This window comes from Agelaius tricolor, unplaced genomic scaffold, assembly GCF_023055355.1.
Source record: "Agelaius tricolor isolate 1412-34295 unplaced genomic scaffold, bAgeTri1.0.p SCAF_8, whole genome shotgun sequence".
Classification (NCBI taxonomy): Eukaryota; Metazoa; Chordata; class Aves; order Passeriformes; family Icteridae; genus Agelaius; species Agelaius tricolor.
This window is the reverse complement of record NW_027269268.1, coordinates 35,541,559-35,561,667: the sequence shown is the minus strand read 5'-3', so window position 1 is coordinate 35,561,667 and position 20,109 is coordinate 35,541,559. Positions and strand designations below refer to the sequence as shown.

General features: G+C 33.7%; 1 protein-coding gene across 2 annotated transcripts in view; it reads right to left on the bottom strand.

Annotated features, from left to right (window-relative positions):
• Nucleotides 1-20,109, bottom strand: part of SGCZ (sarcoglycan zeta) — a 395,003-nt gene that overhangs the window by 162,036 nt on the left and 212,858 nt on the right. Inside the window, exon 2 of one of the 2 annotated variants that reach the window (XM_071432308.1) lies at nucleotides 8,873-9,067. In XM_071432308.1, the coding sequence (XP_071288409.1) occupies nucleotides 8,873-9,067 (195 nt within the window). The remainder of the gene's footprint in view (nucleotides 1-8,872; nucleotides 9,068-20,109) is intronic. The other variant, XM_071432309.1, reaches the window with a different exon arrangement.

Sequence of the window (20,109 nt, the reverse complement as noted above, 5' to 3'; positions counted from 1 at the left end):
TATGTTTGCCAGGCATAGAAATGATACCTGCATCAGTGTTGTATCTTTTGTGTAAAAGTCTTGAAAATTTTTCTCCTCATTGCTGCAGGAGAAAAAAAAACCCTTATCCACATTTTTTATTAAAACATGTCCTTTCTTCTGCATCAGTGAAACATTTAATTCATCATTTAATCCCGTCTGGGATTCCAAACACACATTTAATATCCTGACTTATAAGAAAGAAGAGGAAATACTCTGCCATGTAGGACATTTATCACTACATATTCTATCTTATCTTCCTGTTTCTTTTTAATTATAATTCCTAAATGTGCTAGGTCTAATTTAGGCTAGATTTACATAAGCACATTCTGCTCTTGTACTTAATACATGGACTTGTATTTATTTCAGGATGGAAGGTTTGTACAAATAAAAGCAGGATTCCAAGCAGACAATGTAATTTTTTATTGCACTCTTTACTCAGATAAGTCATCCCAATAATAGAAAGGAAGTACATTTCATTATTTATACAGACTGTTGGTGCTTTTAAGTAACTAAAGTTTGTTCAAGTAGTTTGAGATCTCTCTAATCACTGCTAAATAAACATATAAAATATTACTACTTGGCCTGAACTATAAAATTAACTCTGATTTAGTTGCTCCACTTGAGAAAAACAAGCTGATGCATTAGCCTTCTTTTCTTTTTATGACTTTCTATTGATTATTTTCATGAATCCTGGTATACAAAATTAATTTGTTCCACCTTTCCCCCCCTCATTAAAAATAACTGCACGCCAAAAACATTCTTCAAATATCTGCTATTCAAGCTATGCACTTGGACAAATAAGTGTCAGAACTCTCTTACTTGATAAAACTTTAAGAATTCAAAATTATATTTATATAATAGTCTCTTGAAAATATAATTTTCTACAAACACTAATGTCATGCTAGAATACACTCAGAAAGGAAAAAAAAAGCCATTAATGGAAATTAATTCCATTTTCATGAAACCAAATATTTGAAAAGAATTCTGAGATACTTGTTCCAGCCTATTTACACAGTGAATGATTAAGAATAAGGTGTCCAGTAAATATTGCTCACTCAGCTTGAGCACATGATTGTTTCAGAGAAGGTAAACGTTGGCAAACTGAATAGATACATATATATACACATATCTAGATATGTATATACACATTTTTGGCTAACCTATTACATTAATTTAAACTGTTGTTGCTGGCACATTTTTACAAGACTTTCTGAGGTCCAGTGTATTCACTTCTTTTTTCTATTGAAAACTCTACTAGTACTTTGCCATTAAATCTGAATGACCAAACAAATATAAAAATGAGAAAAGAATTTTATCCCATTCCTTCTTCATGAGAGATCATTTGTAAAAAACAAACCCCAAAATGTACAGACATATCTCAGAAATAAAATAAATTAAGATCTGCATTCAGCCACACAGAATCAATAAAGTAACCTGCACATTAAGCAAGAGAGTCAACGTTTGCTGATAAGTGTTATTAAATTGGATTGTTTTAAACAATACCTTCCTACTTTTTACTGAAAGGTATCTTTCCATGAGAGGTCCAGTACTGTAAAATACCTAACAAAATATGTTTAACAGTGGCTTGACTGTTCATGCAAGCTGTTTTCTTATGTATCACAAACATGACATCAGATTAGTCACCTTTCCACTGTGACACAACAGATTTCATATTAAGTACTGTACAGTCAAGTAAACCTACCCCATGCTTGCACTGACCCTGATTGTTTTTCCTCCCCATAAGGACTAGGAAAAGAGGTATACAAATACAGGAGGTACACATACAAGATCAGATAAAAAGGTGATTTAGAGGAATGGTACTAGAAATATTTAAAATGAGTTTTCATTGTGCTCAGGAGAGTAAATATATGAAATGCTCAAAAGAGAGTAAGAATAAATCAGTTCATTCTTGCCTATGGCACTGAAAATGAAAGGGGACACGAGTTGTACAAAATACCCTCCAGCTCTCTAAAGTTGTGCTTTTCCATGAATGCTAAAAAATGGGATAAAAAAGTCCAAGCAAAATTAACTCACAGCAAGATTAATATGCTGACATTCTATGGGTAAGTTGTTGAATTATTCACGGAGCTGACAGGTTCATTCAAGAAGCTGACATTTCTGATTTCCAGTGCACCATAAGGATATGAGAAAATAGTCACCTCTATAAATAAGAATTTGTGCATACTAGTATACATGTCCATGTGCAGACATCTGGTTTCTAATACTCATTTTAGCTGAAGATTTTCTAAGTATTTTTTCAAATCATTTAAAAGTCAAAATTTTAAAATCATTCTAAATCGGTGCAGAAAATATTCCTGAGGAATACACAGCCATTTCATTGGAATCTTCAATAAAATTTGTTACAAGGTTGATATGTAGTGTTTGAGATTAAGAAATAGTAAGAGAGATGTCACGTATCTATTAAAATGAAATGCCAGAAATCATAAGGACTAATAAGCTATGCATAAAACACTTATCTGGAACATGATGTACATTAGAGACAATTTGAGCCTTGGTCTCTCATATCTTGACTTAGTCTCATAATCACTAAAAGTTAATTATATTGCCTCCTCTGGACTGGAACTTTGTCAGTCCAGACTGACAAAGCAAAAAAAAAAAAACAACCAACCAACCAACAACAACAACAAAAAAAACCAAAACAAAACAACAAACAAAAAACCAAAAACAAACAAACAAAAAAAAACAAAAAAAAAACCAAGCAAAAAGAAAACAAGAGTTTTTCTCTCATTCATTCCAAAACAGAACATCATGCAGAACATCATGTTCTTGAAAGAAGAAATACTGATGGAGAAATCTGGAGAAATAATTTTCTACCTAGTTAATAAGATAAAAAACTTTTAAAAATTAGATAATTTTCAGTTTTTAAAAAAATTATTGACAATAAATTATTGCCATTGAAGTAAATTTAACCTGCAGATGTGACAGAATATATTTCTTAAATATACATCAACTGCTTCTATTCATATTTACTCAAATATTTACTCAAAACCTAATAAACTGCTGCCTTTGTCAAATGAAAGAGGTTTTCTGTTTGCCAGATGACAAAATTACATTTGAGATAAGTACCATTACAAAACTTCATAACTTTGAAATGCCAACCTGCAACAAATTGGACACGTCTCAAAGATTGTCTGAGAAATGGAAAAGACCCTTGCCCTAGTGCTACTTGAAATTGTATTAATTAATTATGTCAAAGTGCTATCTTCATCACAAAGTTCAGCAGAACTAACTGAACTGATAACCAAATACTGTTTTGACCATCAAATAAAGATTTATGGGTGGCCTAAGAACATTAGAAATGTAACTACTCATATCACTGTCATGCTTGTTGAGAAACAGATAATTTCTATTACAGTATAGTTTCACAAATAGATTTTTTTTCCTCAGTATGCCAAGACAGTTTGGTCTACATCTAGATAAAAGCATTGAACAGAACTGATTTGGTTCTGTACTGCTAAAACTTTAGGCATCAAATTATAACTTTAATGTAGAAAATGTACTTTTAAAGAAATCATGAGTGTTTCCTCCATATTGGATGTTAAGATCAGAAGCATGTGTGTGTCCCAGCACAGAGAGTTAAATATTAGGAAGATTTCCACATTCTTGCATATTAACCAAAACCCAGGAAAATAGTGTTTAGTGAAAGTTTCCAACTGTAAAGTTGAAACTTGTAAAGGAATATAGGGATAATCTGTTAAGGTGCAAAAGGTGGGGGGGGAGGGGAGAATTAATGTTTGCAAATTTCTGCCTTAATATATATTCTGTCACATAAGAAAGAAATCATGTTTACTTGGCTTTTAAACAAGGACTTAGGAATTAAACATGGAATAGGAGGAATTCAGGCAAACATTCTCACTGCAAACTACCTGCTGTCCACACAATGTGGATCCAGAGCTAGGCAGCCAGCAAAGAGAGTATGCTCAGCTGGGGCATGAAGCACAAGCATTCTAGCCAGGAAACTCAAACTGCTCTCTACACTCTGCTTATGTCTGAAGATAAAGCATGCTTCAAAGTTCCTGGAGAAATAAACTGTCTCTAACTTGTCTGGCCCCTGATCTTAAAAGTAATTCCCATGGTAGCACTGGCAAGAGGAGTTTAACATGGATCAATACACACAACATTGTGTCACAACAGCAATCAAAACTGACTGCAACACTGCAGCTACAGCAAGAGAAAACATCTGAAGTAGGTGGCAGCATTCTTACAGGGGTAAGAATGTCTTTTCATATATGGATTCCTAGGGGTAATCAGAAAATGAAGACACACAAAACCAGATGTACTACCAAAACCAGTAAAATAACTTGGTGCCATGTGGCTGCTACAGGACACAAAAAGAGATCGAAGAGCTGCATGAGCATTTTTTCTAACAGTGCCATTTTTTTAGCTTTAGTAAACTCCAGATATCAATGTCATGTAATAAGCAAAGGTAAAACATAATAATAAATGTGTCAATATCAATGCCAATTGTGCATGTATGAGAAAATGTATCAAAGAGGTGTTATTAAATGCTTCCTCCACCAAGAGCTGGACCTACACTTCTGTGCTGATTGCTCTATGTTATTTCACAATGTCACATCCCAACAATAAGAGGAATGCTTTGAATTCCCGTTTTTAAAGCTAACTTGAAATACATGCAGAAAACTTTCAGTCATGTATTGCTACACTGGTATTTGGTTAGTAACAAAAATATATAGTAAGTCTCCTTTAAAAAGTAATTAAACAGATTGACAGAGTGTCAATATGCCTTATTCATTAACAGCTATATGAAGAATAAATTATATATAAAACTATAATTCTGTTGAGGTTAAAAAACTTAAAGAGGATGCAAAATAAAAAATGTATTGGAGAATAATGATAAAGTGATTAGATCTTTAAAAATATCAGCTAATTACTTATGCTGTAGTCCCTGTAAATACAGGTTGACAAGAATGCAGACACAGTAAAAAAATATTTCTTTCTTCACAAGCCTTTAAAATTCACATATATTACATATATGAAATAACCAGAATGTTCTAAACACAAAACCATTAATATTTTACCCCTCAGCTCTGGTACCAAGTCATGACTTGAGTGTCCATCCTTCCTGAAATCCCTAGTAGAGTAACTGTACAGACAGGTAAAGAGTGACTAACAGCTCTGAGCTTCATTAAACTCATACAACATAGACTAAGTGAGAGGTAATTATGTCCTTATGGAAAGTGAAAGACAGACAATTCCATGGGGGTGCCTGTGAACCATGCCAAGGTTAGTACAAGGAAAGGAAACTGTAAGTGTTCCATGAAACCCAAGTCCCCTAAGGCTATTATTTTATATACTAAAAAAAATTACAGATTTTAGTTCCTGGCTTGATTTTTCCAAGATATTTTGCACATCTCCTTTGAAAATCACACCTTAAAGATTATCCAGTTTAACCATCCCCCCAGTACAACCACGACCATCCCTGAACCATACAGATGCCCTTTGAACACTTCCAGAGATGATAACTTCACACCTTGCCTGGGCAACTTATTTCAATGTTTAACTACTTTTTCTTTGAGAAAGAAATTAATATGTAATCTGAACCTCCCCTGGCACAGCTTAAGGCCATTTCTTCTCATTTGTTGATTCAACAGATGGCAGAAGAAAACAACCTCCATTTCACTACATCCTCCTTTCAGGCAGTTGTAGAGAGTGATGAGGTCTCCCCCTCAGCCTCTTCTTCTCCAGGCTAAACACCCCCTGCTCCCTCAGCCTTTCCTCACAAGACATGTTTTCTAGACCATTTGCCACTTCTGTTGCCTGTCTACAGACATGCGCCTCCATGGCCTTTTAGAAGTGAGGGGCCCAAAAGTGAACACAGTGCTTAAGGTGTGACATCACCAGTGCCAGTGCAGGGGCATAACCATGTCCCAAGTCCTACTGGCCAGACTGTTCTTGATACAGACCAAGATGCCATTGGCCTCCTTGGCCGCATTTTTCTAAAAAGATAATTGAACAATGAGATAACAAAGTTCAACTAGGTATTAGAGGACACTAAGATTAAGCTACCGGTGGGAAAACATATTTCAAAAATTATTACTACATCTGTGACAACTCCTGCTAACATTCCTGCTACACAAATGTTAATTACTTTTTGTTTTGCTCATCTGATACATATTATATATCAGGGAAATTATTTGTAACTTTCAAGGTAATTTCAATTATTTGTTACCTTTCAAGTTTCTTTACCTTGGACACTGGAAGAAGAGATTGTATCCCTGAACATATCTCTATAGTTCCAAGTCACATTGCATAATCTGATAAAAGGAGACTTGCACACCTTGCTGGTACTATATTTTGACAGGATTGCAAAAAAACTTTTTTTTTTTATTATTATTACTTATTTGATAAGCTATTCAACATTTATCCATAAGAAAAATCCATAAAAGTTGCCTATCTTACTTTGAGATGAATGCTTTACACAAGACCCTTTTTTTACATTCTGAGTATAAAAAGAACATGGGATAACTGCTCAGATTCAGAATGTGACTTTTATGTGCAAGGTCAGTATATTCAAGAAAACTTTTCCAGCTGGAAACTTGATCACAGCAAAGTTTTTATTATGCCAAATTGTCAGTGGCTGTAGCTTTACAGTTAAAAATAGAAAAGGCAACAGCTAACACAAATTAACAGTGTTGCAATCATCAGACAGCAACGACAAACCATGACCTGGCTTTTCATGACCCCTTGAAATGCTACAATTATTATTGTCTTCAAAGAAAGCTCAACACTGACTTATGCTAAAACAGGAAATATTTTAAAATAATGTCAAAATGTCAAAGCAGTCCAACTTCAGCAATTACTTTTATCATGGCTATATTCCTCTTTTGAGGAAACACTCTTGAGGTTTCTAGCTGCACTTCTGATTTCTTATCACTCTCCAGTAATACAAATAAAATTTCTTCATTTATATCTATCTGTATATACATACATGAACATGGAAGAAATATATTTGTATTTCAACGCCATTGCCTTTTTAAATACACAAACTTTAGGTTTATAAACTATTTTACTGTCAAAAACCTGCACCTAAGAATGTGACTCTTTCAGACTTCATACAAATTCCTCACACTTGCTCAAAAGTGCATGTGAGGACATGAGCGTGAAGATGTTGCTCATCTTTTAACATGACACTTCTAGCACACAGAGATTCCAATCTGAATACCAACTACTCAAAGTAGAAGACTACCTACCATTTCATGACTCTGCAGAAGTAAATTAAGTCTTCAACACATAATTTTAAAGATGTATTTTAATATGATCAAGGAGAAAGTGTTTTATTATAAGTGCTGCAACGATCTGTTTGTTTTCTGCACTAGGTTCCTGCACTGATTTAGTAATTCACCATAAACTTTTAACTTTCCAACAAACTTTGACATGCAGGAAAGAAAAATATTTCAGAATTTATCTTCTTGTTTTGTTTTAAAAACTGCTTGATCAAATTTGAAAAGATTTAAACTCGATAGTGTTAAAATAGCTTGTAGTGCGGATGGTCAAAAAATCCCTAGATATGGAAACAGTACTTTCAAATATTCTACTGGAATGCAATCTTCTGCACAGAGAAAAATTTTGTGCTTTTTAAAAGCTATATTTTAAAATTGCTTAAAGAGTTATGCCTAAGTATTTTTCCAAGTACAAATGAATAATTATTCTAATAGGCAAAAACATATATTTTAAAAGCACATTGTGCTAAAAAAAAGAAAAAACAGAGCAAAAAAAAGTCCCCTCTGAAAAAAGGCAACCTTCCAAAAGATTATCACAAACTTTCCTGTACGTGAATATTAAAATCATACAGTTGTCAAAATATTAATTCAACATGTTCACCCACTAGTGGAAACTTAGAAGAATAAATGTATTTGCACAATATGACTCACCAGACAACAGTTTCAGATAATTTAATGCATTACAGATCGTCAACAGATATAGAACGATTTCAGACACAGGTTTTATGCTGGTTTTGCTGGCTGATCTTCCATTTCTGATAAACTAATGAAGAAATGTGCTGTGACATAGGAATTGGAATTTTATAACTAAATACAGCAAAATATAGATTATGAAGGTTAAAATCCAGAGAGGAAGACTGCACTGGTCCTAGCAGAAACACTGTTATTTTAAACTGTGTAGAAGTTCTCTCTTTTCTTTTGATATACAAAAAGTCACTACTCTGCTGCCAGCTAGTGCACACTCCTACCACAGTTTCCAATGAATGCAGAGGTTCTTTCAAGTGTACATCTGAAATACTTTGCTGATATTAAAGATTCTAGCCAGAGATTGACTATTAAAGGATGTGACTTTTAGACTCACCTACGCCCCTACCAAGACCAAAACAGCTACTCTAAGTTCTAGGTGAAACACAGTCCAAATTTCCAGTAAACTTTAAAAAAATACTAAGAACAAAAGATAAGAAAAACCATACATTTACATGACTAACCCAGTTCCCTCCTAGGAGAGACATTATACATAACAAATACAGTAAACTGCTCTTGCTTGTTATTTAGTGGTGACAAGAAATCAAAAGATGCTTGGGGCAGTCATCACGACACATTTGATTTGGGCAAACAAAAAAGTCTAAGAGCCAGATATAATTTCAGAAAATATGTTTTTTAACCAAAAACATCAGAAAGAGAAGGCACCAGTCCACTCACTGCAGAATATAAAAAAGTTTGACTATCTGAACCAGCATTCAAGTAAGTATATACGTTTTTTCCTCCAAAATTATTAGATTTTTATATAACATGGTAAAGAAAAAAGAAAAAAGCCTAGAAGCTAGTACTTGAAGAAATGAGGTACATAAAGTTACTGTAATACTTACCACTGTGAAATTCATAACCTTCAAAATCCATATTGTCATTGCTAAATTAACAATCATGGTAACCAACAGCAGAAGGACAAAGAAGTATAAGCACCTCTTTCGCCATCCATAAATCCCTACTGGGTAAAACTGAGGATGTTCAGTCCTTGGAAGGCTGTTCTGTTGTGTTGCTAATATATACTGCTCTCGTGTCATCTGTAAAAGAAAGATGTAAGCATTAGTAGGGAAATGAGAGGTCTGTTTTTCACACATAATATTACATTACAATTATTTCAGAATGTATAGAAAATCAGTTTCTATGGGCACAGAAGAGATACATTCATCTAGCATTAACCACATCAATGTTATTTGTACTAGGCATCTAGCACGAATTTGTTGGATTTTATGACTTTAATGTAAACCTTTGGTTTCTGTTTCAAATTGGATTTGCATTTCAAATTTATCAGCAAGAAACTATTAAAAATATAAAAGCAATCTATACATGTATTTTACACTTTAATTCTGAATATTGTTTTATTGTCCTTTATGAGATCATTCAGCAAAATTTGGGTCTGGAGAAAGAGTAATGTACCTTTTCTTTTGTACTGGTTTTGGCTGAGATAATGCCAATTTTCTTCGTATAACTTGTAGCCAGTAGACTCTTGTACAAACAGAAGAAAAATCTCACCTTTCTAAAATACATCTTTCATAAATGAAGTTTTCAGTCTTTTATTATACTTAGCAAATTAAATTAATAATTGATAGTATTATACATGCCTCCTTATTTTACAAAAAAATACCAAACCCAAAACCACATTTTGCCCTTCAAGAGATGGATACAATTATAATATGTTGAATTCCTGAGCTAGTTTAAATTCTTCTCACGCACTAACAAGCAGTAAGTATTTGCAAAGTGCTTAAAGAACTTTCAATTATTACTTCCTTAAAAAAAAAGCTATTTGTGACATTTAATAAAACACTGTTTAATTTTTTTTCCTTCATAACTGTATTTTACAGATTTATATTCATATTCAGCTGTCAAATTGCCTTTAGATGGGAAGGTATTAAATTTTCTCTCTGACTTAAAAATTAAATTAAAGCATTCCCATTCTGTTTATGTAAGAGTTCTTTCTGTAATATGCCCATTAGAAATGTTGTTTTAATAGGCTTTGTCCTCAGGAGGAATAAGACAATACAAAACAAAATGAAAAAATCCAAAACAAAAAACTACAAACTCAACAAACTTATAAACCAGATAAAAATCAATTTTGAGCTTAAAAGCTGCCTTTCTTTTGACTAAAAAAAAGTAAAAATACACAAAAATGAGTCAGTTGATCCAATGAGAAATAAAAACCAGATTACATTCATTTGAAGGATCAAAGAAATGTTGATTTTATAAGATTTTTAAAATGTGAAGCTCAAAAATGTTCATGTGATTATCTGTGTTGCTGGATATTTATCCAAATCAACACTCTTTAGGTTTTATCATTCTTCTAGTGAATGAGATATTAATGGAATAAATTAACACACAGTGAATAATTAGAGCCATAAGTCATAGAACACACTATATATACTGTCACATATTGTGACAGTATATATATCACTGAAATAAGTCAAGACAGAAATAAAGCATTTAATAAGCAGGTTTTATGTAATTTAGCAAACAGGCATTTTGTCATTTTTATTTTTTTCAATCATGATTTCTTCTCTTTGCCCTCAATTTCAATTAAATGCAATGTTTCACAGTTTATTTATTTAGTGAATTTTACAAACAAAATTTCCCACAAAGACATTTCTCAATCCTCCCAAAGCAAAGTATGGCCAGGTTTTAAGACCTTGCATCATCTTCTTATCATATGCTGGCAGTTTTCATCCTAATTGTGTTAGAATGCCTTATAAATCTAGAAACTGAGTACACAAATTGGCTATCAACTTTCTCCTTATAATGAGTTTCTACACATTATTTAGCCAGTCATTGTAACAAAAATGTGATGTATAATTAAATTTTGAGATTTAAACGGGTTAATTTTACATCATTTCTATTTTCTTGATTTAACTTTATAATATTACATATGAAAAAATTATGTTTGTTAGAAATAGCTGAAAAGCCAACTTTCAGACCATGACAATGTCAGAAGTAGCACTGGTCCTAAAACTATGAATATAGCTCCATGGAACAGACCCTTTGCAACACCATTATTAAATACAATAACATTTTATTCCATCACCACAGCCAGGCATCCCTCATTTCCCCCTGTACACTGTTCAACCCTGTGAGCCTTGGTGAAGCCAGAGGACAAATCCCCACCACAGCCTATGGAAGATCCCATGCTGCAATAGCCTGAGGGGCCAGAGTTTGTGACCCCATGGAGAGCCCATGCTGAAGCAGGAGCCTCTCTGGACCTGGGAACCCCTGGAAGGGGGCCTCTACCTTCTTGAAACTGTCACCTGGAACATAACACTACTCCTAGACATTCTCTGTGCATTATTCCCTTAATTCATAGAAAGAATGAAAACATAAAGGTACTTTAAAATATAAATTCACATTATGACAGCATCTAGACCCAATATTCATTTGGGTTGATAATGAATTGGATGAGCTGTAGAGATTCAGATACAGAAGAATGATAGCCAGCAAGGAAGATTCATCATACCATCTTTTAGAGGAAAAAAAAAAAAATCAGAAAAGCAATGTGGTCGTGACTAGTCATAGCTCAAAACATCATAGAGATGATTTACCTGAACCAGCTATCTCTCCCTACTCACTCTGAAAGTAATACAGCCTCTTGTCCAACAGCTAATACTGTGGAGAACTCTCTTTTTGTATGACACTACTGCAGGCCATTCATTTTGCTTCCCCTCACACAGTATGTTGCATCAAGCTTACAGCAGAAAATAATGTTACAGGTTTCTTTATAGACTTTTGCTGAAAGTTTACCCTACATGCATCACACAGAGCAGGAAGTGCTATAAAATTCATAGCACTTCTTGTGTAGCAAATACACAAATGTTACATCCCAGCCTTGGCTTTAAAATCAAGACTTGGGATGAAATCAAGGAGCTCATTATAAAAACAAACATGAAGATGGCAAGTAAGTGGGTGTATCTTTTGAAAAAGCCTGATGCATAAACAAATGAATTTTCTTAGAAAACATTTTAAATGCCAAGCACCTATGCATGAAGCTCTTGCTGTCTCTTCTAGTATGTGCTGAAGCAGATGAATTGTTCCTTCTCTTTTTACAAGAGTTTGGTAATCTAGAATACTTCCAAAATTAACAGAAAAATATTGTATTATCTTGATTTGGTTGAGAGTATATCAAGACTGGGATTGACAAGGTAGTAGAGGTGCATTCCTAGAGAATTAAATATTGGACAGAGAGAAATTTCAACTGAAATTTTTATATGGGCTACACCTGACACCTGCTAAGTCTTCTCCTTTTGGCATTAGCCATTCAAGCCTTTCAAAGGCAGCCAAAACTGTGTCAGCAACTGATCCTACTACAAAAAGTCTTTGGGGAAAAATCATTTGCCAGTTAAAAGCCTCATCAATATATTGTACATTTCATGCAAAACAGCCTAAATCCTTATTGCCCTCATGGGTAATTTTGTACTTGTTGAATTTTACTTATTTTTCTCTTTAGTATAATTGGGATGATTACTAAAACTGCTTTGGCAGCTCAAAAGCATTTGGAGAGTGTGGTTCTTCTGAGCCTTGTCCTAGGATTTGTCATGGAATCACAGAATGGATTCCAACCTCAAGGATGGAGACTAAAACTGTGTCTCACAATAAAATAAAAAAATTATTTATCATAGACTATTTTTGTCATGTAGGCGTCAAATCAGAGGGATTTCAAGATTCTGATCTGAGGGTTTGATGCTTTTTTGTTCTGTTGTGGATTTTTCTTCTTGTAACTTTTAGATTTGAAGGTAGAATTGTACACAACACTCCAAGACTGTGTTCTTTAATGAAGACGTCTGGAAATGCCTTTGCACCCTTGAAAACCTAAAGTAAAAAACATAACCAAATAACTTCACTATCAAGCTGTACATAAAGTCAGTTGATTACATAATTTATGTGATCTGAAGTTTAATAATTCAGAAGAATCTGCTTTTTTTCTTGGCCACAAAATACAGTTTTGTCATCGATGTCAACGAGGCTTAAGTCAGTATGTTTTTACTGACAATTTTCTGGGTTTTATATTGACAATTAGAATTTAATTTTTCCTAACTCAATACAGCTAGATTACTACAGAGACTTCATTATAGCCACAGGCAGGACAGCAGCTGAGGTACAAAATTTTCTCCCTCTGATGCCTGTGCTTACTAAACACTTACTGAAACAGTTGTCTATAAAAGGACAATAAATGTTTGCATCTTGGATATTTTCTCTCCAATAAAATTATCACTTCACAAAAATTAATATCAGTCACCTGATACAAGCTATTACCATTATTACTTAGTGTGAGCATTTATGGCTGCTCTGTTCAACATATTTAATTGTAATGTTCTCTGCACAATGAAGTTCACAGCATGTTAAAAGAATAAATAATCATGTAATGAATAGAATCCTACTTTTTACCACTGTTCTGTGACTTGAAATATTTCTAAATAATAATAATGTGCTATACTGAATTTTCAAGGAAGCTGGATTCAAATCCAGCTGAGGCTTGATTTTTCTCAAAAAATATGCCTTTCTACAGTACATTTTCAAAACCAAACCTCATTTCAGTACATTTTAGTGTATTTTTAAAAGAAGCTTTTGTTTTAAGAACTTACTCACTATTTCAGTTTATTTTGCTTTATAGTCATCTAACTTTGCATATGGTGTTTTAGAACAACTTTTTGAGGAGTTCTATCTAGCTACACTGACTATTAAGGATAACCTTAATCAAACTAGGTGGGATCACTGAAGTCTAGTAACAGCAACACAAGATTCCATATAGCTGAGTTGTCTTAAAGAAAAGCAGATGCCTAAGGAGAGAGACTGCTGAAAGATACTGCAGCATTCTGCCCTACCACCTGTGATAAGTCCCTGGAACTTTTCTCAAAATACTCCTTCTGCTAGACAAAGAGATAAATTTTGTCTTAAATAAATTCTAAAAGACTAATAAAATAGCAACAAAGTCAGCAAACCATTGGATCCCAGTTTAAAAACGCACCACTTTTCTCTTAAACCTGGTGGGCTCTCATCCCTGTTGCTCTACATATCACAGTAAGGCACAGAACACTCACAAGTGCTAGGACCAGCACTTTGCAGCTGGAGCTGCTCAGCTCCTTCTCTTAAGGCCACTGAGAAGATAAGATGAATAATGTCTTTGCTAAGGATATTTCATGAGGAGAAAACTTGGCAATCACATCAATGGAAGATGACAGGACCAATACTTCTGTGGCTTCACAAAAACTGGAGGTAATTTTCCTCTGTGAATGACACATTTTGTTAAATCAGTTTCAGTAGATGGTGGCAAAAGTGTAATCTTCAAGGGTCAGGAAAGATGTTTAAAGAGTGGCAGATTCACCAAACTCAGCTGGACTGGAAGTAGAGGTGGAATGAACACTTTATGAGGAATTACCTTTGTTAAACAGGTAATTTCTGCCTGTAGTTTGGAGACTAAATTTCTTGTAGGGTAATCATGTAGTCCACAATGAAAGAAGAGGAAAGATAGGAAATATGAACAAAAACCTGAATTTCTAGAAAGATGGAAAATAAGCTTTTAAGTAGTCATCCTTTTCCTCTTATTTTCATATATGTGTAGCACAACTCCATTGTATGGCTAGAAAACCAATACTTGTCTGAATCCACATACTTGTCTTTTCAGGCCTAAAATACATAACTCCGTAAATTCATATGAAAAATAACATGGACCAGAGTACAGAAAAAGCTGCATTTGGTAAGTGCTATGATATGAAGAACAGGAGTATTTCTTAAAAAGACACTGATTACATTTTGGGTTTTACTTTTATTTGTTGAGCTTCTTCAGTAATGTACACAGGCACAGCTACACTGATTTTTTTTTATCAGTTTTACCTTAATGAGAATTTAATGTCCTCATATTCAATATTAATAGATTCTCCATCTCATGAGGATATTTTTTAATCAATAGTAATCACAATCATATAGATAAGTAATCATAATTATATCAATATGCAAACTAAAGGTGTTATTGGTGTTACAGTAACAAGCATGAATCAAATCTTACTACCATCCAAAGCTCTAAAACTATAAGCTATATTTTGCCTGTCTGCCTGATAAGAGTACAGGCAGAAAAGAGATGAATTCATCTTAATAGAAGATGGAATCCACCGTGAGAATTAGATTTAAAAATACATATAGGTGTGTAAATATAGATAGATGATCTAGATATAGATAGATAGACAGATACACATACAGTAATCTCTAATTTTATAGCACCTACCTACCAATATGGGTTCCTGCTCCAGTCTAAAAGAATAACAGTTTTAAAAATTTAACAAGAGAGTTATTTTACCAGGTGTTGAAAATATTAACATTCTGGTCATGACTTTTTTACCAAGATAACACAAAAACCTAAATTCTTAAAATACTCTCAGAATAGAGATTTAAGTAATAATCTATAAGTTTACCCTGTATTTCAGATGATAACATAAAGCTATGGAGAACACCTAGGTGGATTGTGCAGAAATGAGGAATGTAAGTTTACATGTTTTTAATTTCATATACTATACAGGACTAAGACTCTAATTTGTTTCCCTTTTTGTCTTCAGCATTTCCTTCCTTTAATTAGCTTATTCATCTTCCTTGTTACTAATGGATGCAACCCTGATCAGCAGTTTTATAACTTATAAAAGTGGTTTCACTGTGATGGCTTGTATCTGTGCCTGACTCTTTATGAACCATCTTCACGGCATCCTAATACTGCAACAAGACTACTCATCTATCTAGCACTCACATGACCAATGACATCTCACCAAAAAAAAAAATCCAATACCAAGAGATACTGAACATGAAGTGCAAATTGTAAAACATTCAAGAGAAAGCATTCAAGAGAAAGGAACCTTCAGAATTGTCTTCATCAGTGACCTAAAAGCAGCATTAAAAGTATATCACTGGAAAAATAATTTTTCTTATTACATGAAATTTGAAATTATTTCTTACTGCACTTTTAAAACTATATTCAATGACTAAACAATTTAGTTCTGTGCTTGAAAGTGCAAAAAAAATTTGACTTTCTTTTCAGATGTTAGTTGATCTTTTGCAAAGAAACATAACCATTCTGGTTGCAAGCTCCCAAATCATTTAAGATCCCTAGATGAAAAAGATCTTAATAATATTTTCCAAACTTATTTGAAACAGGGTTAAGAATGTTAAAGATGTAGTAATAATTACAAAAAGCAGATCTAAACTCCTAAATCCCCCTGGCAATATTTTTCATCAAAAATGGAATCACACACTTTATTACCAGAATAATTTCCACCTTTTCACTTTCTCTATTTTACTTCTGTTTGCATTTGCTTTTTCCTGAAAATACATGCAGAAGAACATTCATTGACCAATAGTCAACTTGTTTGGATTTAGCAAGATACTAAATCCAAATTAAGCTTCCTTCCTGAGAAGGAAGCTCAATCACACAAGAGTTTCCTTATTTAAAAGGGGTTTCAAGTACTTACAAATAATGAAGACATTTAATATGTAATGATTCTATCATACATTTCTTCCATATTCACTAGCTAAGTTGGCAGTACCGAGAATGTTTTATTTTACTTTTTTTTTTCTTTGAGCAATTAATAGGATGTTACCATATCATGGGTTAAACAACATGAGTGAACTCAACTTCCAGGTGAAAAATATCCAATCCTTTCAGGTACTGTGGGAAAACTAGAGAGATACAGGTGGTCATCTAGATCTCGTTTTTACTGCATTCAACTACCTTCAGCTCTTCACTGGAAGGAACTGGGCTAAATCCTTTGATGTTCTCATGCAGGCATAGGTTTTTCCTGACTTTCCTCAAATGATTAACGAAAATGAAATGAGACTCACCCTACAGAATATGTGCTCTCCCTGCTGTGAAAAGAAAAAAGAATCAATATGGCTTGATGAAGAGACGACTGATTGGAATGGAAGAAATGAAGCCTTCCTTTCATACTAAGAAGAGATTGAAGGAGGGAGGAGCCAGTGTCAATGCCATTTTATCTACTAGGATACACGTAAGCACAGTTGGAAGAACGGAAGAAAAAAATAACTGCTCTTCACTGGAACTCTACTGAGCCAGCTTTATCAATAGACAGTGTGCAGCTGCCTGTCCCTGAGGAAGCCATGGTCAGCAAAATGGAAAACTGACAAATATCAAACACTTGATTTGTTGGAGACTCTTACTCAAAAGTCATTACTCACTCTAATTCTTGGGAACAGGATATTCAAGGGAGATCAAGTACAGAAAAGAGAGACAGAAAAATGATCTGGAAGAAAAAACAGACTGGAAAACAATTTTTGAAGATGCTAGTGTGAAGACAGCTATAAAAATACAGAAAAATGAGCAGATGGCCTCCAGAAGTCCATTTTAACCTACAAGTGATTCAGAATTTATAACTAGTTATGATAGTGGAGCCCTGGAAAATGTTAAAAATAGTCTTTGAAAATATTAGGCTTTGTGTTTTCTCAGATCACTGCACCTGCGTAAGCAGTATGATAAAAGATATAATTGTTAGATGTGATGATCGTTTAGTAATTAAATATAATTATTATATAACCATAAGAAGAATTGTGAGAAACTATGTTGGAAATTTAAAGGGGGCTATGTTTAGCTGAAATCTGTGTATACAATAGTTTAATAATTAACATGAAAGTTATATAACGATAGAGTATAAAACATGTTCACCTCAAATGTATGGTCAGAATGAGATTTGGGTGGAAACTACCCCGATTCCCAGAGCTCTTAAATAAAAAGCACCACATATAATCGCTTATGTGATTATGTGTTTTTGAATGCTAACAGTTAGATATCTGTGGATAAGGGGGAAAGCATAATAAATGAGCCATGAGAAAGATTGGCATGATTCAATCCGTATGGTTGTAAAAAAAATGCGTAAAGAAAATAAGAAAAACACCAAAAAAAAACCCCAAAAAATTTCAGTAAAAGGGACATAGCTGTGGTTCAAGAAATAACAATTTTTTCAGTAAACAAAGAACTGGGAAAGTAGCCAAACATTTGCTCTTCAAATTGGCAAAAGTAAGCTAATTCTCTGGGTATTTTGGGAAGGCAGCTACCGCATCAGCACCTTTGCATATCCTAGAAACTATCTCTGACTGTCAAAAAGCAAGAAGCAACTCTTACTGAGAACAATCCAGGAAATTAATGAAATTTCCAGAGTCAGCAAAACTCCTCAGCAACACAAAAACAACAAAGAGGGGAAAATATTATTTTTTCAATAGTCTGCTTTTACCACCATACCACACTTTTCTTATAAACAAATAAGAGCCTCCAGATTGTCCGTTAGATAAAATCTGCCAGATTAATATTCCATGTTTGTTATTCTTCAGTGCTAATTTGGCTCCTGTAGGCCCACCAGTAATTAAACCATTCCTATCCACTCTCACCAGAATCTCAACACGAATGATCAACTTTGAGAGACAAGTTGCAGGAAGTATGGTGGAACCAGAATGTTCCATTTGACCAACTACCCACTCACTTTTGGATCAATGAATCAAACCTTCTAATCAGAAATGTTCAAACTAGATCCTGTCTAAATTTAGAGTTTGTAAAAATCTAAATCAGCGTACTGAAATTTATCCTTTATATTTCTTCTAAGGAATCTTTATTACAAAAAGCCTGTAGATTTCATGTTTCTGATCAACCAACCTACTGAGAGATGACAATAAAGCCTGAAAATAGTTTCTAACACTTATAGAAAATTCCTCATGCATCGATGCATTTTTCTTCAGCAACAGTAATTTTTGGTGGACATATCCTACATCTTGGTACATTTTTTCTTCTTTATGCAAACTTCTGGTGACGCAGCTTTTGCAGACTTTCAGCTCTTAGGTATCAATGGACTTAGGACCTTTATTTAAGATTCTAGAGCCATACCATGCTAAACTCTATCTCTGTGGAAAGCTAATTCCTCACTAGCTTCAGCCTATTAATGAGGTATAGCTATAAAGCTATAAAGACATTCCTTTAGAGAAAATGAACTCATAATTGCCTAAGACTACCCATTCCTGCCATTCCTTATTAATCTCACCCCGGTCTGCTAAAGCAACAGGGAACCTGGCATTCTTAGGGTTTCAAAGCTTTCCATTCCTTGCAACATAATTACTGCACTGAAAATACTAAATGCATAAAATTATTTTCTTGAATTATTTTCCTTAGTCATCTGAAATAGACGAGATACAGATCAAGCACAGGAAATACACATATTGGGAATTGGCTACCATATAAACTGAGCTTTTGATGACCAGCAGTGGAGCAGGCCTATGAAAATAAGTAGCAACAGCTAAATGATTTAGGGGGCATTGTTTAGTAGAAGTTGATCAACAAATCAGGATCCTTTCAAAATATATTTATTAACAGAGGAAAATGAGGTTAAATATAAAAACTTCACATATCTGTTTCAACTCTGTCTCAAAGAATAATTACAATGAAATGTAAAATGGAAAATAAAAACTTTGTTTCAGAAAATATTTGTACTAGTGCACCTAAACATTTTGCAAAACACATTTTCAGTGGAATAGCTATTACATAATGATATTTTTCTGAATTGATTAATGTATTATCTGAATGAATGAAGTAATTATGAGCCTCTTTTTGTTCAATATTTTCATTAAAAACTTCAGAGAATTACTATACAGCATCATTTATTCACAAAACCACTACTGAAGATTAAGAAATGGTACTCACAGAATTTTAAAATTCCTGGTATTATGAATACTAAAATAATCATACAGCAATTTTTTAAATAAAAATGTGCAAGCTGATTCTCAGAAAGAAACTGAGAATAAAAAGTCTGTTCTCAAGTGGGAAAAATATTTTAGGAATCTTCAAGCGAACAAGGAAACATGAGGCTGGTGATGGACATGAAAAAAAAAAAAGGTAAGTACAGCCAAGAGTGTCTATCTCACACAGGAATAAGGACCATTTCCAGAATTCATAGTCAGAAGCATCACAGTGCAAAGGAGGGTAGTAAAACTATTTCTACACCTCAGGGAAGACAGAGCTTCAAACACTGTATTTCTAGTACTTCACAGAGAATAATAAAAAAGAAGAAAAACTACTGGGCAGACAAAA